At 28.8% G+C, this 18,407-nt stretch overlaps 4 protein-coding genes across 6 annotated transcripts; 2 read left to right on the top strand and 2 right to left on the bottom strand.

Moving 5' to 3' along the window:
• Nucleotides 1-1,622: 1,622 nt before the first annotated feature.
• On the bottom strand, nucleotides 1,623-2,975 carry LOC100744147 (dolichyl-diphosphooligosaccharide--protein glycosyltransferase subunit DAD1). Its single transcript, XM_003492861.3, has 2 exons — nucleotides 2,636-2,975; nucleotides 1,623-1,814 (listed from the first exon to the last, which is right to left on the bottom strand). The coding sequence occupies exons 1-2, from the start codon at nucleotides 2,838-2,840 to the stop codon at nucleotides 1,684-1,686; spliced, it is 336 nt and encodes a 111-aa protein (XP_003492909.1). The 5' UTR covers nucleotides 2,841-2,975; the 3' UTR covers nucleotides 1,623-1,683.
• Nucleotides 2,976-5,147: 2,172 nt separating this feature from the next.
• On the top strand, nucleotides 5,148-7,505 carry LOC100743602 (protein CLP1 homolog). Its single transcript, XM_003492856.4, has 3 exons — nucleotides 5,148-6,071; nucleotides 6,197-7,254; nucleotides 7,343-7,505. Exons 1-3 carry the CDS (start codon nucleotides 5,973-5,975, stop codon nucleotides 7,452-7,454), a joined length of 1,269 nt encoding a protein of 422 aa, XP_003492904.1. The 5' UTR covers nucleotides 5,148-5,972; the 3' UTR covers nucleotides 7,455-7,505.
• A 997-nt stretch (nucleotides 7,506-8,502) lies between these two features.
• LOC117152248 lies at nucleotides 8,503-9,864 on the top strand (the record flags this gene model as incomplete). Its single annotated transcript, XM_033323284.1, has 3 exons — nucleotides 8,503-8,849; nucleotides 9,408-9,606; nucleotides 9,760-9,864. Coding segments are annotated over 3 exons (651 nt in total), but the record flags the coding sequence as incomplete, so codon positions are not given.
• A 634-nt stretch (nucleotides 9,865-10,498) lies between these two features.
• LOC100743836 (ras-related protein Rab-8A) lies at nucleotides 10,499-17,047 on the bottom strand. 3 transcript variants are annotated; one of them, XM_003492859.4, is made up of 5 exons: nucleotides 16,536-17,045; nucleotides 14,541-14,601; nucleotides 13,989-14,334; nucleotides 13,483-13,485; nucleotides 10,499-12,717 (listed from the first exon to the last, which is right to left on the bottom strand). In XM_003492859.4, the coding sequence occupies exons 1-5, from the start codon at nucleotides 16,657-16,659 to the stop codon at nucleotides 12,619-12,621; spliced, it is 633 nt and encodes a 210-aa protein (XP_003492907.1). In that variant the 5' UTR covers nucleotides 16,660-17,045; the 3' UTR covers nucleotides 10,499-12,618. The 3 variants fall into 3 exon arrangements, with proteins under 3 accessions (XP_003492907.1, XP_003492906.1, XP_033179177.1); XM_003492858.4 differs by lacking the exon at nucleotides 13,483-13,485 and having other exon boundaries at nucleotides 16,536-17,046; XM_033323286.1 differs by lacking the exons at nucleotides 10,499-12,717; nucleotides 13,483-13,485 and adding an exon at nucleotides 13,511-13,626 and having other exon boundaries at nucleotides 16,536-17,047.
• Between the last annotated feature and the right edge of the window lie 1,360 nt (nucleotides 17,048-18,407).

Raw genomic sequence — 18,407 nt, 5'->3', positions numbered from 1 at the left:
TATACATATATAGGAAATTTAATATCTTATAAACAGGTAATTCTTTTCATTGAATTTAATATTTTTTATCTTAAAAGAAAACATTGCTTATATTTTTTCATTTTTCTTAACCGTTTTAGCGCCAGGCAGCGCGATCGCATTGTTCACGTACTGTAGTGAACTGTGTCGCGATGTTTGGTCACGGTCGTCAATTCGCAACAGGCACGGTTCCGAATGTAGCTCGTCGCGAGTCATATAAGTTTCCTCTCGTAATTACTTTTTTTTCAAATAATCGTAAACTACCTACATAAATAAGCTGTTTTTATTGAATTTACTTTTATTTACATATACTTCTGCATAGTATAAATATATTGCCAACATTTTTGAAAATATAAGAAAACATAATATAATATTTTATTTATAATAGATATAAAACTAGATTACTAATGTTCATTGTCATCTTTAAAAGTAAGTCTTTTATTTAGTTCACCCATTACCCTTGTTTCTTTATGTCTTCTTATGCTTTTACTATGATAAATGAAAAAAATAAACAATATATATTAAATGAAAACACAAAAGTGTAAACACACAAAGACATTAAAATTATATTCATGGTTTTACAGGATCACGACATTCATTATTTTTAAAACAGACATGTTTATAAAGACATAATGGATGAAGTCCATTTTTGCACTGCACACAAATTAAATCTAATCGTTTTATATCGGTAATAGAAGTATACCCGTCACCCATATGTGGATGACGCGGCGACAAACGTGTTAATTAAAAAAAATTAATGTATAAATTATTGCTTGAACTGGAAAACCAAATCCTGTGTTATACAGTGTTATCACGCAAACAAAACGTAAAACACGAATATTTCGCAAACTTTTGAGTGTTTAGTATAACGTTTCTGATATGACTGATAAGAAATGAAGCGCGAGCGCACCGAGCGACATATTTTGACGAAAAATAAGAGCAGCGCGATCACGTTGATCGGTATTTCTCGTAAATAAATGAACGAAGCGCTATCGCGCTGCAAGGCAAATCTGACACGGATTCTTAAAAACCCCTGGCACTAAAACGGTTAAAGGAAGATATTTTTTAACAATTTTGAAGATTTTCTTTGAAATCTTATTTTTCTATTCGTAAGAAAGTCGTTCTTCTTAAGAGTAGAAGAAAAGATTTTGATCTAATCGACATCGACTGGTTGTGAATTATATACTCATCGGTGGATTAGAGGACTGATAATAAATAGAATGTATTGTCGAAGGTAATATCTTTCTTTTTTCCATATATTTCTTTTTTATTCGAATACAGGATAAAATCACCTAATATTTTTAATAATAAATGGTTATTGTTATTTCTATTATTAATTTTAGTTTTATTAAGTACAAAAGAATATATTGTATGTTTTTTAATATGAAACACTATTATTTTATTTAAAAATGAATATTCTGTATTTGATTAATTTTATCAGTTGTAAACATCTTTTATTTATGTATACCAGTAAAAAAGGTTATATTTGAAGCAAAGAAAAAAGTTTTATTATTTATTGCAAAAATTTACGATTTATATAAATGAATTTTAATTTCGTTACCCTATCATTTTTGAAATAAGGTATTTTTAATAATAGATTCGAATATAATAATGCTTTTAGTAGTTTATTACAAAATTTTACAAGTAAAATCTCATTTTTCATTTTCAACCAATGAAATTCATAACAACAATATGTAGAATTACATGTGCAAAAATAAAATCTGCAAATCCTCTCTCTGGACTTATTCCATGAAATTGACTTTTATTCTGGGGATTCACTTGTAACCGTAAGCAAACTGAAATACATGGAAGAAGAAATAATTAAAACATATCCATTAATGATTGTTAACATAATTACTTGTATGATTTAATAGATTAAACTTAATACATTTACTATACTTTATTGAAAAAAAATATCTACATACTAACTTCATATTTATTTTACTAATAATTTATATTGCATATCTTTCTAATATAAGAATTTATAAAACTTATAAAGAGGAATGTAATAAATAAAACAAAAAAAATTACATAGCAAATCATGATTTGTTAAATATCGTACTAAAAATTTCATTAATATACAAAATAACTTCTATTACTCACTGAGTCCTATCGGACAAGATACTAATAAAATATAACAAATATTTATGTGTTACGCGCTGTACTTCCCATTATAGAAAAGATAAAATATACAGTTATGCAGTAAAAATGAATATTGATCACATGCAGAATATAATCAAAGAAAGAAATGATAAATTAATCTATAATATTTTTTAAATAAAATTGCAGTTCTTACTTACTTAGCTAACTACTAATATTAAGATAATTGAAAAAGTAATTTAACAATATGCTTTATATGATAACAGCTTAAAATTTAACAAATGATATAATAAATGGATTATGATATTGAAACTATACAATTGTTTCTTCGATATTTAATAACTTACAATATTTATAACTATAGAAAGAGATTTATAAAATTAAAAGAATTAATATTACTGTTATTAAAAAGTCAATCAAATTAAAAAGGAAAGAAATAATCATCAGTATTGATAACATTACAACTACTTAATAAGTTAAAAATTTGAACATATATAAATATGATTAGTGATAATACCTCCAAGAACGAAGCAGGAAACGCAGGAAATAAATCCACTAAGAAAACTATTGAAAGGGAATGTACCGACCAGACAACAATATACGAATTGTATGGCACCCGTTAAAAACACATAAAGTAGATAAGCATCTATTATTTTAAGTTTTTTTGGCGTACTTTTTGTGTACTCTTGCCAAAATTTCGCTATAACTGTTAACGCAGTCATGTCGTTCAAAAATCTTTTGACGTTCGGTTTTAGGTTAGATCGTATTTCGACTTTAGTATGCGCACATCATATAGCGTGCATGCGTGGCACGTTCCGAAGTTGCGCGCAATATAACTGATATATACGTATATATGGCCGATTCGATAAACAGACTTATCGATTCGAGTAATGTTGCGTGCAAAGGAATCGATGATTTAAATTCGAAACATCTAATTATGCTATTCTTAAAATGATAAACTTCCAAACTTTTTGAAATAAGTAATACTTATTAGTAAGGGTTTTTAATTTATTTAATATTTATATAATTTATTTAATTTACTTAATATTTTTGCAGATAATTGCACTGAGCTTGTATAATTCAGTGATTGAATATTCCCGCAAACTTGTGGTCTTCTTGAGTTTCTAAGGATTTTTTATTTATATTAATTTGCAGTCTAAACTGTTTTTCTCTAAAACCGTTCATAAGGTCTATATTCGTCGTCTAAAAGAAAATATACATTTGTCCTTGTCACACACTATTGCTTTCTCAGTCTAGCATCGTTCGTATCGTCTGTTCTTGTCGCGCAATATTACATCCCTTGCCTACAGACAAATCATGTGTTGCCATCTATTTTCGCATACTCCAAGTTGCAGCTTCTTCCATCTTCAGTAAATAGCAGCACATGGCTTATCTGTAGATTAGAAGCGCATTAGTTACGACAAAGACTGATATATGTACTATATCAGACGAAGAGAGCGTTAATGTACGACAAGGACGAGTTGTACGGGCAATAATGGTAAGTAAAATACTTTAACTGGTAAGTTCTGGTGTACTTGCCAACTTAGCAATTACTGACGAATCACGTCGACTAGAACGCTATGACAATGAGAAAGTAATTAGCACAGGCGAGGAGAATTCCCTTGAGATAAAAGGTAGCAAGAAATATATAAATACAATTGAAGAAGGAATAATTTGCTGCACAAATTGGTAAAAGGTGTTGATTATTGCGTTTTCTTCTTTCGGGTTGGTGGAAATGCAAGCGGGTTGGTAGATAGCTAAATAATTTGGTTGGAGAGTATCTGTATTCTTGCAATATAAATTCTTGGTCTGCTCAATCTAGATATCAATACGGATAGAATATCAGGTAAATCTAAATGATTAACTATTTGTATCTCATAGCAACGTTTATTGATTTCGATGAAATTCTGCAGCACGTAGATATTATGAATATTAATGAGAGTAACTGTATGTTATAAGATCAAGATTTTGAATGACTTTCTCTTATACATAATACGTATAACGGTCGATACAAGAACAATTGGTCCTTAGCTCGCAAGGTGTTTGCAAGCAGCTTCGTTTAAAAATGACTTACCAACCTTGAAAAAGTGTTTACAGGGCAAAAGGAATGGAATTTTTAGAAGAATTAGGCATAGCCCGTAATACGATGATCGGGTCAAACGTAAATATTACGGGAATAGCCCCCAGTAGATGATCGGATCAAACGTAAATATTACGGTCATAGCTCGCAGTACGATGATCGAGCCAGATATAATATATAATATAATATATAATAGCTTGTTTACGTTTTCGGTCCAAAATTCTCGAACGTAAATCGTAGGTTAAGGGGTTAAGAGCAACAGCAGTACTGTGTGAGATTCGTACATCATAGAAATCATTTGTATAACTAATTAATAAGCACAAAACTAGTTTTCAAAATAAATATATTAAAGCGAAAGAAAATCGTTCCATTGCATTTTAGCATAACAAAAATGCAATACTCGATCACTAGTTACCATATAAGGATCACTTCGAATCATTACATATAATATACTCATAATGAACTCATAATAGAACACCAGAGACGACACGTATTGCACGATAGAGATTTGGCGACGGAATAAGTTCTGGCTTCGAGTCCGACGCGATTGACGCGAATTGCACTGTGGGAATTTCTTCTCTTTCTTTCTCCTCGGAAATCTCTTCTTTGATATTTGGTACAGTTTATTGCATGTTTTTCTCCAGTATCGCATTTCCCGAACTTCTGCAATGTTAATATTGCATAAAAAGGCGTCATTTTTTATTCTAATAATCATATATCTAATATGTGGTACAATTAATATTTATAACAAATCTTTCCGCGAAAATTGTTTTCTTGGAAGGAGTATTAAAGCGTATAATAGTTCCAAACGGTGACTTCTTTTTATCATATAAAATATCTTTAAAAATTTGAAAATTAAAGTAAAGTTGGACAAATATGCGCAATATGTTAGTATTACGTGAATATATTTTATACTAAACTATTTACAGTTTTTGATACGATTTACAAAAGTAAAAATAGTCTAAATAATGCTAAAAAGGTATGACACTGAAATCTTAAATTCTATCAGATCCTGCTAAGTCGACAAAATTCAGACTTTCTATCGAAATTTCTTCTTTTGACTGATGAATTTCTATAAGTATCATTCTCGCTACTGAATGCGAGCCTGACGATCTAAAAAATTTAATTTTTTATTTATTTTTAACTCTATTGTACTTCTATACCTAAGATAGTTCGTTCGACCATGGAGGAAATTTCCTCTGAAATAACAGAAAATTATCGATTTATTTCTATAAGTATCGATAGTTCGGAATTATCGATGGACAAATGACCGTATTATATTATTGTGTTGGAATTATTTGATGCACGACATCAAATGTTTTTATACACCCTTTATTATTTTTAGAGATTTTAATATACAATGACATGATCTCATACATCCATACTTCTCGAATGTTGGAAAGCGATTCTGTTTCTAAATATTCGCGGTTGTTAACTTCTCGCTTCCAGAAACATCTTCAGTTCGATTGAAGTTGCGCACAGCAATTTTATACCGTCACAATAACATCATAGGTTGGCGGTTAGGGTTTCTAGAAATTAGTAATTTTGTTCCAATTTATTATTAAATAAAAAATTGTTTAAATTCAAATTATCCAAACTAATCGATCATTATAAATAATTATATAATACACTATAAAATATTTCTCCATCCCTAGTACTATTCATTTTTAGTACTATATTTAAGTGTTGAAGACATTGCCAAATGTTAATATAGAGGTTAGAGTAAACATGATATAAAGGCATGTAATAGTTGAATATAATTTATGTTCACAAAATGACAGACGAAAAAACGCAAACACAGGAGTTTAAATTAGATCCAGATTGTGAATTACGATTTGAAGTTGAAACAAAAAATGAAAAAGTTTCGCTAGAGGTATGTATTATATCTTTCGTGTACTTTGTATTATATTATATTATATTGTTTATTTCCATCGTGTATTTAATTTCATCTCCATCTTTTGTAAATATATCATAACATTATATTAATCTTCTTTTTAGTTGAAGAGTGGATTAGCTGAAGTTTTTGGTACAGAATTAGTGAAAGGCAAAAAATATGAATTTACTGCTGGTGCTAAAGTAGCTGTATTTACTTGGCAAGGTTGTACAGTAGAGTTAGTTGGAAAAACTGACGTTAGTTATGTAGCCAAAGAGACCCCAATGGGTCTTTATTTAAATTGTCATGCTGCAATGGAAAGACTCAGAGAAGCTGCAGAGAAAGAAGACACTAGGGGTCCCATAACAATGGTTGTTGGTCCTTGTGATGTAGGAAAATCAACTCTTTGTAGACTTTTATTAAATTATGCAGTTAGGATGGGTCGTAGGCCAATTTTTGTAGACTTGGATGTTGGTCAAGGTCACATAGCAATACCAGGTACTGTTGGAGCACTATTAGTTGAACGTCCATCAAATGTAGTTGATGGTTTCAGTCAGCAGGCACCATTAGTCTTTCACTTTGGACATAAAACTCCACAAGCTAATGTTGCTCTTTATAATCTTCTTGTAACGCGCCTTGCAGAAGTCTGTTCTGATAGACTTCAAGCAAATAAAAAAGCCAGAGTTTCAGGAATAGTAATAAACACATGTGGTTGGGTAAAAGGAGATGGATATAAATTGTTGACACATGCTGCTCAGGCTTTTGAAGTAGATGCGATTCTGGTATTGGATCAAGAAAGATTGTACAATGAACTTGTTAGAGATATGCCAGACTTTGTTAAAGTTGTATTCCTTCCAAAAAGTGGTGGAGTTGTGGAAAGAAGTCAAACTCAAAGGACAGAAGCCAGAGATCAAGGTGTCAGGGAATATTTCTATGGTTCTAGGACACCACTTTATCCACACAGTTTTGAAGTGAAATGGAGTGAGGCTAGATTATACAAAATTGGAGCTCCAGTGCTTCCCGCATCTTGTATGCCTCTTGGAATGAAGGCAGAAGATAATTTAACAAAATTAGTAGCTGTTACACCTGGACCAAATCTTCTTCATCATCTATTATCTGTTTCATTTGCTGATTCACCAGAAGATGATGTAGTGCAAACTAATGTGGCTGGATTTGTCTGCGTGTAAGAATTATTATAAGTAGAATGCTTTAAGTGAAAATAATTTATATGAGTTATATAACTATATAATTTATTTTTGTTTTGTTTATAGAACCAATGTTGATGTTGACAGACAAACATTTACAGTTCTGAGTCCACAGCCAAGACCATTGCCAAATACAGTTTTATTGCTTTCAGATATACAATTTATGGATAGTCATTAACTTTTTATATGAGATATTCAATGAGTTTAATAAATTTTCTATTAAAAAGTGCTTTCTGTGTTTCTTTTTTAATACAGTAGGAATTGATTTTTAAATGATTATAATAAGATATAATAAAATTCCTAGTTGTATAATGTAGGTAAATAAACATTTCGTAAAATTCATTATACAGGGTGGTTCAGCTAAATGGAACCTAAATATCTATCCCATTAGTGCACAGTCCTCTTAGAGTAGTAAGAAACCTGAAAAATATGTATTCAGATAAAACTAACAATGAGATAGCAAGAACTGTGAAATCTCTAATGAGTTGGCTGTATGTGCATTAGACGCTTTAGGTTGATGGTGAAACAAACTCAAAAAGATTTGAATGCATGGCCCTTTATTTTCGAAAAATCAATAAGCTTTTTTTATTCTACTTTATAAATGACTTTAATAAAAATATTAAGTTTTTTTAATGTTAAATTTTTACAATTTATGTTGATAAATTTTTTATTATTTTTATTTGTTATAGTATCCCTGCATATTCTTACAATTTTACAAGTGGAAATTACAATAAAAACATTAAAAACATAAGAAATTGCTGTACCAAGAACATAACTTTTTGAAGATAGAGAGCCATGCGATCCTTTTGGGACTGTTTTATCATTAATCTAAAGCATTGAATACACATGCAGTCAACACACCAATTGTCGATTTGTCAGTTTTTGTTACGTCTTGTAAGTTCGATAGATCGATTATTCAAGATGATGTAGTAGTATTTCAAACTTCGAGTAGTTTTGTAACAATTTTTGCTATTTTATAGAACAAAACAGACTATATAATCAAATTATAATTCAAATTAATTCTTTAATGATTAAAACCGAAGAGAAATGGAAATCATCCGATCTAATATACCAGATATTTCTCACTTTGAGAAGAAATTTCGCGAAATAATTTATGAACACCAACAAAATACAGTAAACGCCATTTTTATACTCTTTTATACAAAATTTATATCAGATATATTTTTAAATCAAAAGAAAAAAAGTCAATATGTAAAAGAAGTTAAAATAAGATTTGTTGCAATGAATATTTAATAACATTTTTTCAGAAGGAATTGAGTAATTTAGAAAAAGAATGTTTATTGTTACGCGAAGAACTTTGTTCGAAAGATCATCTATTGCAAAATGAACAAAAAATATCGAATGAATTAAAAGTTCGTTTAAAATTGGCATCAGAAACGATTGTTCGATTGGAGGAGGAAAACATGCATAATAAAATTGATTATTCGAATTTGTCAATGAATTATGAAACCTTGCTTAAAGAGAGTGATGTTTTAACAAAAGAAGCTGTATCCTGCCAAACAGAAGCCGCGAAAGTGAAATTAAAAATCACGAGTTTGGAAAATATATTACGGCGGGAAATTTGACAAAAGGAGAAACTAGAGCAAGCATTAATAGAACTAAAGAATGATTATCAGAAAATCACAGCTAATATTGATATGTAAATTTCTATAAAAGTTTTATTGCACTATTATTCTAGAAATCATTCTTAGAAAATCATTATTATTTATATTTTAAATACTTTTTTTTTTAAATACTTATTTTTTATAAAAGGAATCGTAGTTTGATAGGAAAAGGTGTGAAATGGGTTTAGCATTTGCTTTACTCTTATCAATTATCTCTACATCCTCTTAAAGATTAAGTTATCTCCTTGAAGTTTTGTAAGAGTTATTTACGATACAATATCTTATTTGTTTAAAATATTATATAATTTACAAGTAATTTTAGAGATATTTAAAGTTCTTTACTTATATTAAATAGTAAAAAATATCATTAAGATTATAATAATATATCATCAATATATAGATATTTATTTGTATGAAATGAATATTATTTATAAAAACTTTATATGTATCACTCATTTATTAATTACGATATCAGTTTGAAAATAATCTTTGTTTATTTAAATTAGAAATATTGCCAAGATCGCAAAAGAACAGCAATATTTATTAGAAAGTAGCAAAGCTGCAATTCAATTGAACAGACGATTGCAAACTTTTGGTCTCTGTTCTCATGCAATGAATAAAAGAAACAAAGCAAATATAAGAGAATTACAACATAAACTAACTGCTCTTTCTGTTAACGAATTCAATAAATTATCCAATAATAGTATATTATTACATCCAGAAATGGAAAATTTATGTTTCAAGGTATATAGATTATATTATTCTTTTGCGTTATTAGTATCATAAAAAGTTACATAATACTAAGAATGTTTAACAATATTATGTATTGTATTTGTGTTATTAATCTATATTTTTCAGCTGAAAGAAATGTTAACAAACTTCGAAACAAAAATGCAAGATCCTGTACCATTTGAAGAAAAATTGGACAGAATCTTCAACGAGCTGTCCACAAATTTGATATAAATATAACAATAATGAAAACAATTCTAATGAATGAAGTTAATCAAGTCGATGATTACCAACATTTATTTCATTTCAGTTTCTCAATACATCTGATAAGTAATAGGTTTATTTCGACTTGATAAAATATTTCAAAATAAAATTACATTGCTTATCGTTATAAAACATGTTAAAAAATTACTAATAATTTTGTATATACAACACCATCCTTGCATTGAAGCAGTTTGAGATTGTAAGGAAAAAATTAGCCGTTAGTTCGTTGCCATTTTCAATTTGTTCCATTTTAAAAACTAAAACTGGAAGCTTTCCAGCGACCTCTCTATTACAGTGGTTGACCATGAAAGAAAAGTTTCTTAAAACAAAAAGAGAAAAATATTGTTCGTATGCGACGCATAGTTTCTTTTTTCTTTAAATAGCACTACGTTTATATATACTAGATTTAAAAAAAAGTCACCGTCGACGCTGAGTCGTAATTATATAAATAATATCAATAACAGTATAAACGGAATCGTGTAACATTATTATTATCATCATTATTATCATTATTCGCAACTAATCGATAACATTTGACAATTAAAAAATTGATCGTGTCGCGATATCAAAGGAAAGGCGGGTTATAACAATAAAAATAGACGAATAGGATTAATATAAAATGTATTATAATAATCGTATATTTTAAGTATATAAGTGGAAACAGATTGGAATCCCTTTTTTCTCGTTCTTAGGAAACAAGAAACAAAAAAAAAAGAGAACCCTCTGTTTCTTTGGAAAAAGAAAACTATTACAACAAGCGTTTCAAACGAAGACGAAATCCGTGATCCATCTTTTTTGTATTACTTCTTTTATCCATTTTTTTCTTGTTTTCCTTTTTATTATTTCTTTAACAACAGAGAAAAAGGGAGGAATAAAAAGAGTTTAAATCAAAAATATTGAAAAAGCCTTCTCGTCTTATTTTCTTTCTTTTTCGAGTTCTGAATTTGCGCTAATTATTGAATTAATAAAATGAGGAATTCTTCTTCGATCCGGTGAAAAAGCTAACTTGACGATGTGTATATAGATATATATGCATGTATATATATATCTATATAAATATTTATATTTATATATAAAAAATGACCGCCCATTGTTCACCTATTCGCATCTCCCTTCTTTTTTGTCTTGCTTTTACAATGTCTTATAAAGAAATAGCTTCGAAATGCTTTTCAAAAAAAGAAGAGATTTCTCATGCGTTGGCCGGAGAGAAATTTCTTCCTTTTATTTTCTCTTTCTTGTTTACTTCCTTTTGTTTCTCTTTTTTTCACTCATTTAAATAAAGCGAATGCAAAAAATATGTGTTAAAAAATCGTACCCCTTGATTAATTAAAACGTGGAGGAGAAACTTCGTATGCATAGCATTTGAACATAAAAATATAAAAACATCTTATATTTTTCATATTTATCTGCATTCATTTAACATAGCCGAATTTTAATACAATAGAAGCAAAATTGCTGAATATCGAACGGTCGTTTAAACGAGAACAGAGATTTTCAAAATATACAGTAGCTCATAAAAATATTCAGATATTTACAAAAACCTTTTATGGATATATTATGTGTTATAGGAAACATCTTGAAATTTTATTAGTACTGTAATGAAACCTAAATAGCACGATTATATTGATAAAGAAAAAATTTGCAAATGTACATAGAAGCTATAAGATGGTAGGAGCATATATTTTATAGAGGTCACAAAAGTATTTAAACAGTCAATTATGCATTATATTAATAATTCTCTATGTTCAGAGAGATCGTCTTTATCATTTACTTACGTTTAAGATGACTATTCATGCTGTGTACTAATTTTTCACTAACTGTATATTTGCAATAAATATCTTGAAATTTCTATATACACTTTCGAATCGATTTCAAATTTTATCATAATAATCACGATAATCGTGTCTCATTACAGTGGAAACAAAATTTCAAAAAGTTTCGTACATTACACGTAATATATTCACAAAATAGTTCTGCGGTAATTATTAGAATACTTTCATGAGCCACTATAAGTTAACGCGTTAAAAACAAATTAACGATTTATTATTGTTTCTACGGGTGGCCAACTTCCAGCTTATCGTCGTTATTATCCTCATTTATAGCAAAGCTTACAACGTATGTAAATGAATCGCACGATAAACGAAAAGCAGAATTGCACGTTATTTACGACGCGCAATTCTAAAAATTGATTTATTTTCTAGATTGCTCATTGACTGGTCGAGAAGTTAAGATTATCCTTCTTCGACAGCATATCAATTTTACACGGCGTAAGCATTCTAAAGACTGCTCGATCAATTGCACTCCTAATATTTCGTTATGAAACGTGACAAGTAGAAACGATGTGACTTACGAGGTGGTATTCGAGCGTCGTTAAAAAATTATCAAAAATTATCACAATTCGCGATTCGTTTCCTTCGGGAAATTCTCTTTTGAACGTGCCTTTTTTCTTCTTCTTCTCCTTTTTTGTTTCTTTTTTCTTTTTTTTTTACTTTTTTTGTTCTTTTAATTTCTTTTCGGAAAGGATGAGGGGAAAGGCAGTTTCTCCTCCAGGATAAAAAGAGCTCCTATGAGTAATCAGTAAAAAAGAGAGACCGGCAGCGACGGAGGGAAACGAAGGTGGCCGTCAAGGAGTAAAATCACAGAAGTACTCGCGACGTGCAGCGAGCGAAGGAGACCGAAGGTAAAGAGTAGTTGGTGACGGTCGAGGATATGCCGGCTGATGGGTCAGAGTATAGTGCATCGTGCAAGCCAACTTGGTGGCTTCCTTTGTGGCTCGGATGCTTTCAATTGATGTCCTCCTCCTTTCGGTGGATTTGATGCCTCCTGTGTTCAAAATAATTCCATTGTTAGATATTAATTTCATATAATATACCGCTTATTTAAGTAAAAGTAGACTGTGGATGTTTATGTGGATTTTTAATCATTTAAAATTAAGATAAAACTTTATTAGGGAATTGTTTTAGCTGCTAAATATTATAGAATACTATGATTTGGATATTTTATATATTTTTGCATATTATGAGACCTGTGTATTCTTGCATCTTCAAATGCATACAAATCCACAGTCTAAGTATTAATAACAAATAATTTGAAACACCAAAAATAAAATTTGTACTTGTCAATATTGATTATGAAGAATTATGAAGGATATTAAAAGTGTGTCATATGTTATTATAAAATATTCATTCATATATTTTTATATGGCTTTCTATGAGAGTAAAAGAATATAAGTTGGTAGATATAAAAGCAATAATAAGAAATGAAATTTATAAAACAGTTATTGTGTTAACATGTTCACATAAGCTCTTAATATGCATGCTATTACATAACAAAAGCATAGTTTGCTAAAAAGAACACACTCCATCATAGACAAGAGTGAAATATGCATACATATATAGTATAACATATTATTAGTGGCATTGAATCAGAAGAATCTGAATAAATCTTTTATAGTAAATAATATTTTGACAATAAGGAAAGAATTATTTTTTAACTTTCTGATACAATGTACTAAGTGTTAGTATTAAATGTAGATAAATTACAAATAGTCGTGCAAAATATGTAATGTGTACAGAGAGGAAGAGTTACCTTCTGCCGAGACAGACCCGCACCAAACACAGAGAAACAGACACAGGAAACAAAGAAATGGTGGTTAATCAGTGTATACCTATTTTCTAGAATATATCTGTGAAAGCCACTAAACTATATCTAAACAAGAGTCAGTTTTAATCTCTGGAAATGATAAAATTGAGTTCTAGAATTACCATTGAAAGAATTACATATATATATGTATATAATTCATGTTTCAGTATATAATTATAACAATAAAGATTCTTACAATTTTTTTAAACATAGGATTAAAATATACTGATATATTAAACTTTTTATTCGATTCAAATTTAGATGTGACACACTTAAACAGTTTCCTTTAGGAAGTTCAGTCAATTTTTCCAATTCTATATTTTTTACTATTAACTAATTATACTTATAATAGTAAAGAATTATTAATCAATATCTTTTTTCCTTTTATCGCTCTACAGCTACAGAAGAAGACAAAAGAAGAAAGCAGAAGCATATTGAAAAAAGATATTTACCAGTTTCTTTTCCATTTTAGCCTTGATATCTCGTGCAAGGGTATAAAATGCCTCTTCAACATTAATGCTAGATTTAGCAGAGGTTTCCATAAATTTTATTCCATATTCAACAGCAAGTTGTTCCCCTCGTTCCTTTGAAACTTGCCGTTTTTCTGTGAGCTCACACTTATTGCCCAATAACATCTTTTCAACATCCGCAGAGGCATTTTCTTCTATGTTCCTAATCCAGTTCTTTATGTTCTCAAAACTTTTCTCGTTGGTTACATCATAAACTAGCATTATACCCATTGCACCACGATAATATGCTGTGGTTATTGTACGAAACCTTTCTTGGCCTGCTGTATCCCTTTAAAGACATATAAAACATCTTTATTCCAATAAATATTAGGAAAATTATATAGAGTAAAGCATTAAATTTGTGACATTCTCATTAAAATTATATATTATATTATATATATATTATATATTATATATTATATATTACTACATTTTAATAGTTATATTATGAAATATTTTAGTCTTAAGAATCTGATTTAATTACTTAGTACTTACCATATTTGTAATTTTATTTTCTTGCCATCTAATTCTATGGTTCTTATTTTAAAATCAATTCCTGGAAGCATGAAATAAATAAGTAACATAAATCAATGGCCAAAAGAATTTATTGAATTAATAAACAAATTAAATAATATCATAATTGTTAAAAATACACTTAATATTTTGCACACAATAAATATTAGAAATTTGTGCCTTTAAGAATTAGATTGGATTTCAAATTTATTTCAAGTATATTTCAATAAATGTAAAAACTATAGTTTTTCTATAGTATAATTCTGAAATATCTATATATATTCTCTAAAAACATTCTTTTTTAATTTCATTATAGATTGATTCAAATCAAAGTTAAAACAATCACAAAGTATTATGCATTACATTTACAAATAAAGGAATCTATGTTGTGCTATGAATGTTTAAACATGCATGAATATGCATTTAAATCAACATAAATTTATTATTCTGCATGACTATACAAAGCTATTCTATAGGGTGTTTCACACAATTGTATAGAATTATATCTCTAAAATGATTAGGTATAAAAAAAGTTCCAAAAGATAAAATTAAATGAATCTTATATTTCTAAATATATATTTTTTGATATGTTAAATAAATATTAATATTACATACTTTGTTTATATGAATTCATTCTATTAATATTAATTTTTTCATATTAAGAAGAAAATAAGAATTGATATTTACTTTAATCTTTAAGTGCTAAATATACTTTGTCCAAGTAAACATATTAAGGTGGCCTTAATAATTGGTTGATCTGGTTTATGCACTTGACATAATTTTACTTACAGTTTTATGACTGACAATTACCATTTATAAAAAAAATATATAATCAAATTTTTCTCATCTTTTTAATATTAAATAATATTAAAATATAACGTATTTTTTAAATTTTTACTTTTCTTCAAGCCACGTGTTTGGATAACAAATAATATCCACATAAATGTAAAAAAAACATAATACAATATAAAATATATACCCATTAGGTAATGTGATATTTTCAATAGATCTTATTTCATGTAACAATATCTGTTTTCATTTACTTGAATACATAATGGGATTAAAAATTTGATTGACATAGAAACGTATTAAATTTGCTGCACATTTTGTTATTATTATAACAAAATATATTCCTAATAATTCATTACTTAAATCTTTTCTTCTAAATCATTGGTATGTGATATAAAGTAAATAATCACACAAATATAAATATACGTATTAAAAATATGTGTACTTTATAGAACATCAATTATAATAAATAATTTAAGGAACAATAAAAGCTGAAGAAATTAATATTCAGATTTTGATTATTTGAAAATAAACATTAATAAATAAGAAATAAACACAGCAAAGATATCTTAGATAAATCAGTCACTATTGTGTATGTATATAAATAAACATATAGATAAGAATGTTTATGAAGTTGCACAAATATTTCGTAAAACATATAAATAGCTAAATAGATATATATAGAAATATAAATATTACATATACATATATGTATGAAACTTTAAAAGGTAAACAACCAAATAAACAAATAAAAATCCTTCTATAAATAAATCTCAATAAACAAAAGGAAGCAATCTCTAAATTAAGAACTCAGGATATAGAGATCACAAAATAAAAATACACAGCTGCATTTAATAAAGAAAATTCTTTCTACAAATGTAATAACTGTATTTAAATAATCATTGCATAAGCAGCGGTCACCTAAATTAATCTTCTAGAAGAATATATCCTTAAAAAGAAACAAATATACAACTAAATTTACATTTGTAAGATAATAAATATTATTGAGAGAAATATTCTCTTGATAATTAATCTTTCAATTGTATATGAAGATTTGATGAGTAATTCATTGATATTCATTGAAAAAATATATGCTACTACTTGAAAATCTGTAAACAAAAGTAGATGAATAAAAGTAAGAAAGGAAAATGCTGTTGGGAAAAAGAAAAGAAAAAAGGATATACTTACCAATGGTCGAGATGAAGGTCGTGTTGAAAGCATCCTCGGAGAACCTGAAGAGGACGCACGTCTTGCCGACCCCTGAGTCACCAATCAGCAACAACTTGAACAAATAATCATACGTCTTCGCCATACCCTTTGTTCCTCAGTCACACTCTTTATTTCACGTGATCTCTTCTCGCACTTCTTTAATATTCCCCTGTTTTATTCTTTCAGCCCCCTTTTTAACACGATCTTCTCTCGCGTAATCGTGATCCTTGGAATTCCAATGACGCACCCTTTAAACTTAAAAGCGAGCACACTCGGTTAGAATCTGTCTCCCTACTATCGCGACAATATTGAGTTCAGAAAAGGTCTAAAGGTGAGACTATCGGCGGAATCTGTTCGGAAACGACGGAGCTCGTGTGATAGATCACGCAAAAACATCTGTCAGAAAAAGCGATGACAGCCATCGGTAAGTACAACTTTTTCTCTGGTGTTGTGGCCAGCCTTCTGACCGCACCACAGGTGATGCGCGCGTGTGTATACGCATACGCAACACGTGTGTCGGGAACAAACTGGATTTTCATGCGAGATTACGTTATGGCGAGTTTATATGAAGACTATTAGAATAGTGGGCATTCGAATCTCAGTTTCGAAATGATTTAATATTTTTCAAGACTATCAAAATTCGAATCAATTCGGATAACATTCGATGCCTTGAAACCTAAAATTTTTGAAAAACTTGGAAATCTTGAAAGTTTTTAAATCTTGAAAGCTTATGTAGTGACGTAACACTGTAAAGTAATACAATTGGAAATGCCACTATTAAGAACGAAAAGCTTCTGAAGTTTTGAAGTTAGGATTTGAAAGAATTGAATATTTGTTGCTCTCTATGTTTCGAATTTTCATTACATTGTAATGAATTTGTATTTTTTAAATCAATGAGATTATGAGATAAGGTAAATTATTTTTGACACATTTCTGAAGCCATAATTTTTTTCATAGAAGTTTTTATGTTATATAGACTATCTTTCTAATGTACCTTTTTCATGGATATAGGAATATCTTTCAAATACAAATTCACTAATTACGAAACCTAAATAAAAACCTAACCAACAGATAATAAATTGAAAATCAGATTATCTTTTAGAAACTAAGTGCTACAGTACGTGATATAATTTTATTAATTACGATAAGATGACCGCAGCTAGTACTAAAAAACGTAGAGTTTCCAAAAAGAACAAAATAGCATGGCGTAAATATGTAGACATGAAAGATGTTGATAAATTCTTGGAGGATTCTCGGCTAGAAGAGAGGTTAGGTTCTTTTGCTTCTCGTGATAATTCAGAATTATTCGTTATTTCTACAACAACTCCAGTATTGTCAAAGAAACAACGTAGAGAATTATTGAAATCGAAGGAGCCAAGGTGCTTTAGTATTTTAAAACCTCATACAGCTGTCCCAGACCCAATATCGAAAAGAAATCGTGTAAGGACAAGGGAAGAAAGAAGAAATTCTCGATTTAGAACTAAAGAAGAAAGAAAAAAAACACAGATCTTGAAAAGGGAAGCTATTAAAAGGTCACAAGAACCAGAACAAAACGCAAAGTGTGAAACAAAATGATAATACATATCTTATAATCTTCCGTTCCTGTATTTTAACCGAGGATATAAATGTTTCATAAATGTACAAAAAAGTAACGTTTTGGAAACAGTAATAGAAAAGGAAACAACATGTAATTGAAAAAGGATATTTTTATTACACAAAGTATTATTGTTAATGATATTTTGATTGCTTAACTAAAATTATATTTTTTTATAAGTAGTCCAGAAAGTTTGAATACTTGTACATGTGTGTACAAAATTCTTACTGTATTACACATTACAATATTTTTAACAA

Source organism: Bombus impatiens, unplaced genomic scaffold (assembly GCF_000188095.3).
Source record: "Bombus impatiens unplaced genomic scaffold, BIMP_2.2 scf_0896, whole genome shotgun sequence".
Taxonomy (NCBI): domain Eukaryota; kingdom Metazoa; phylum Arthropoda; class Insecta; order Hymenoptera; family Apidae; genus Bombus; species Bombus impatiens.
The sequence above is the reverse complement of the archived record's forward strand: the minus strand, read 5'-3'. Positions and strand labels throughout refer to the sequence as shown.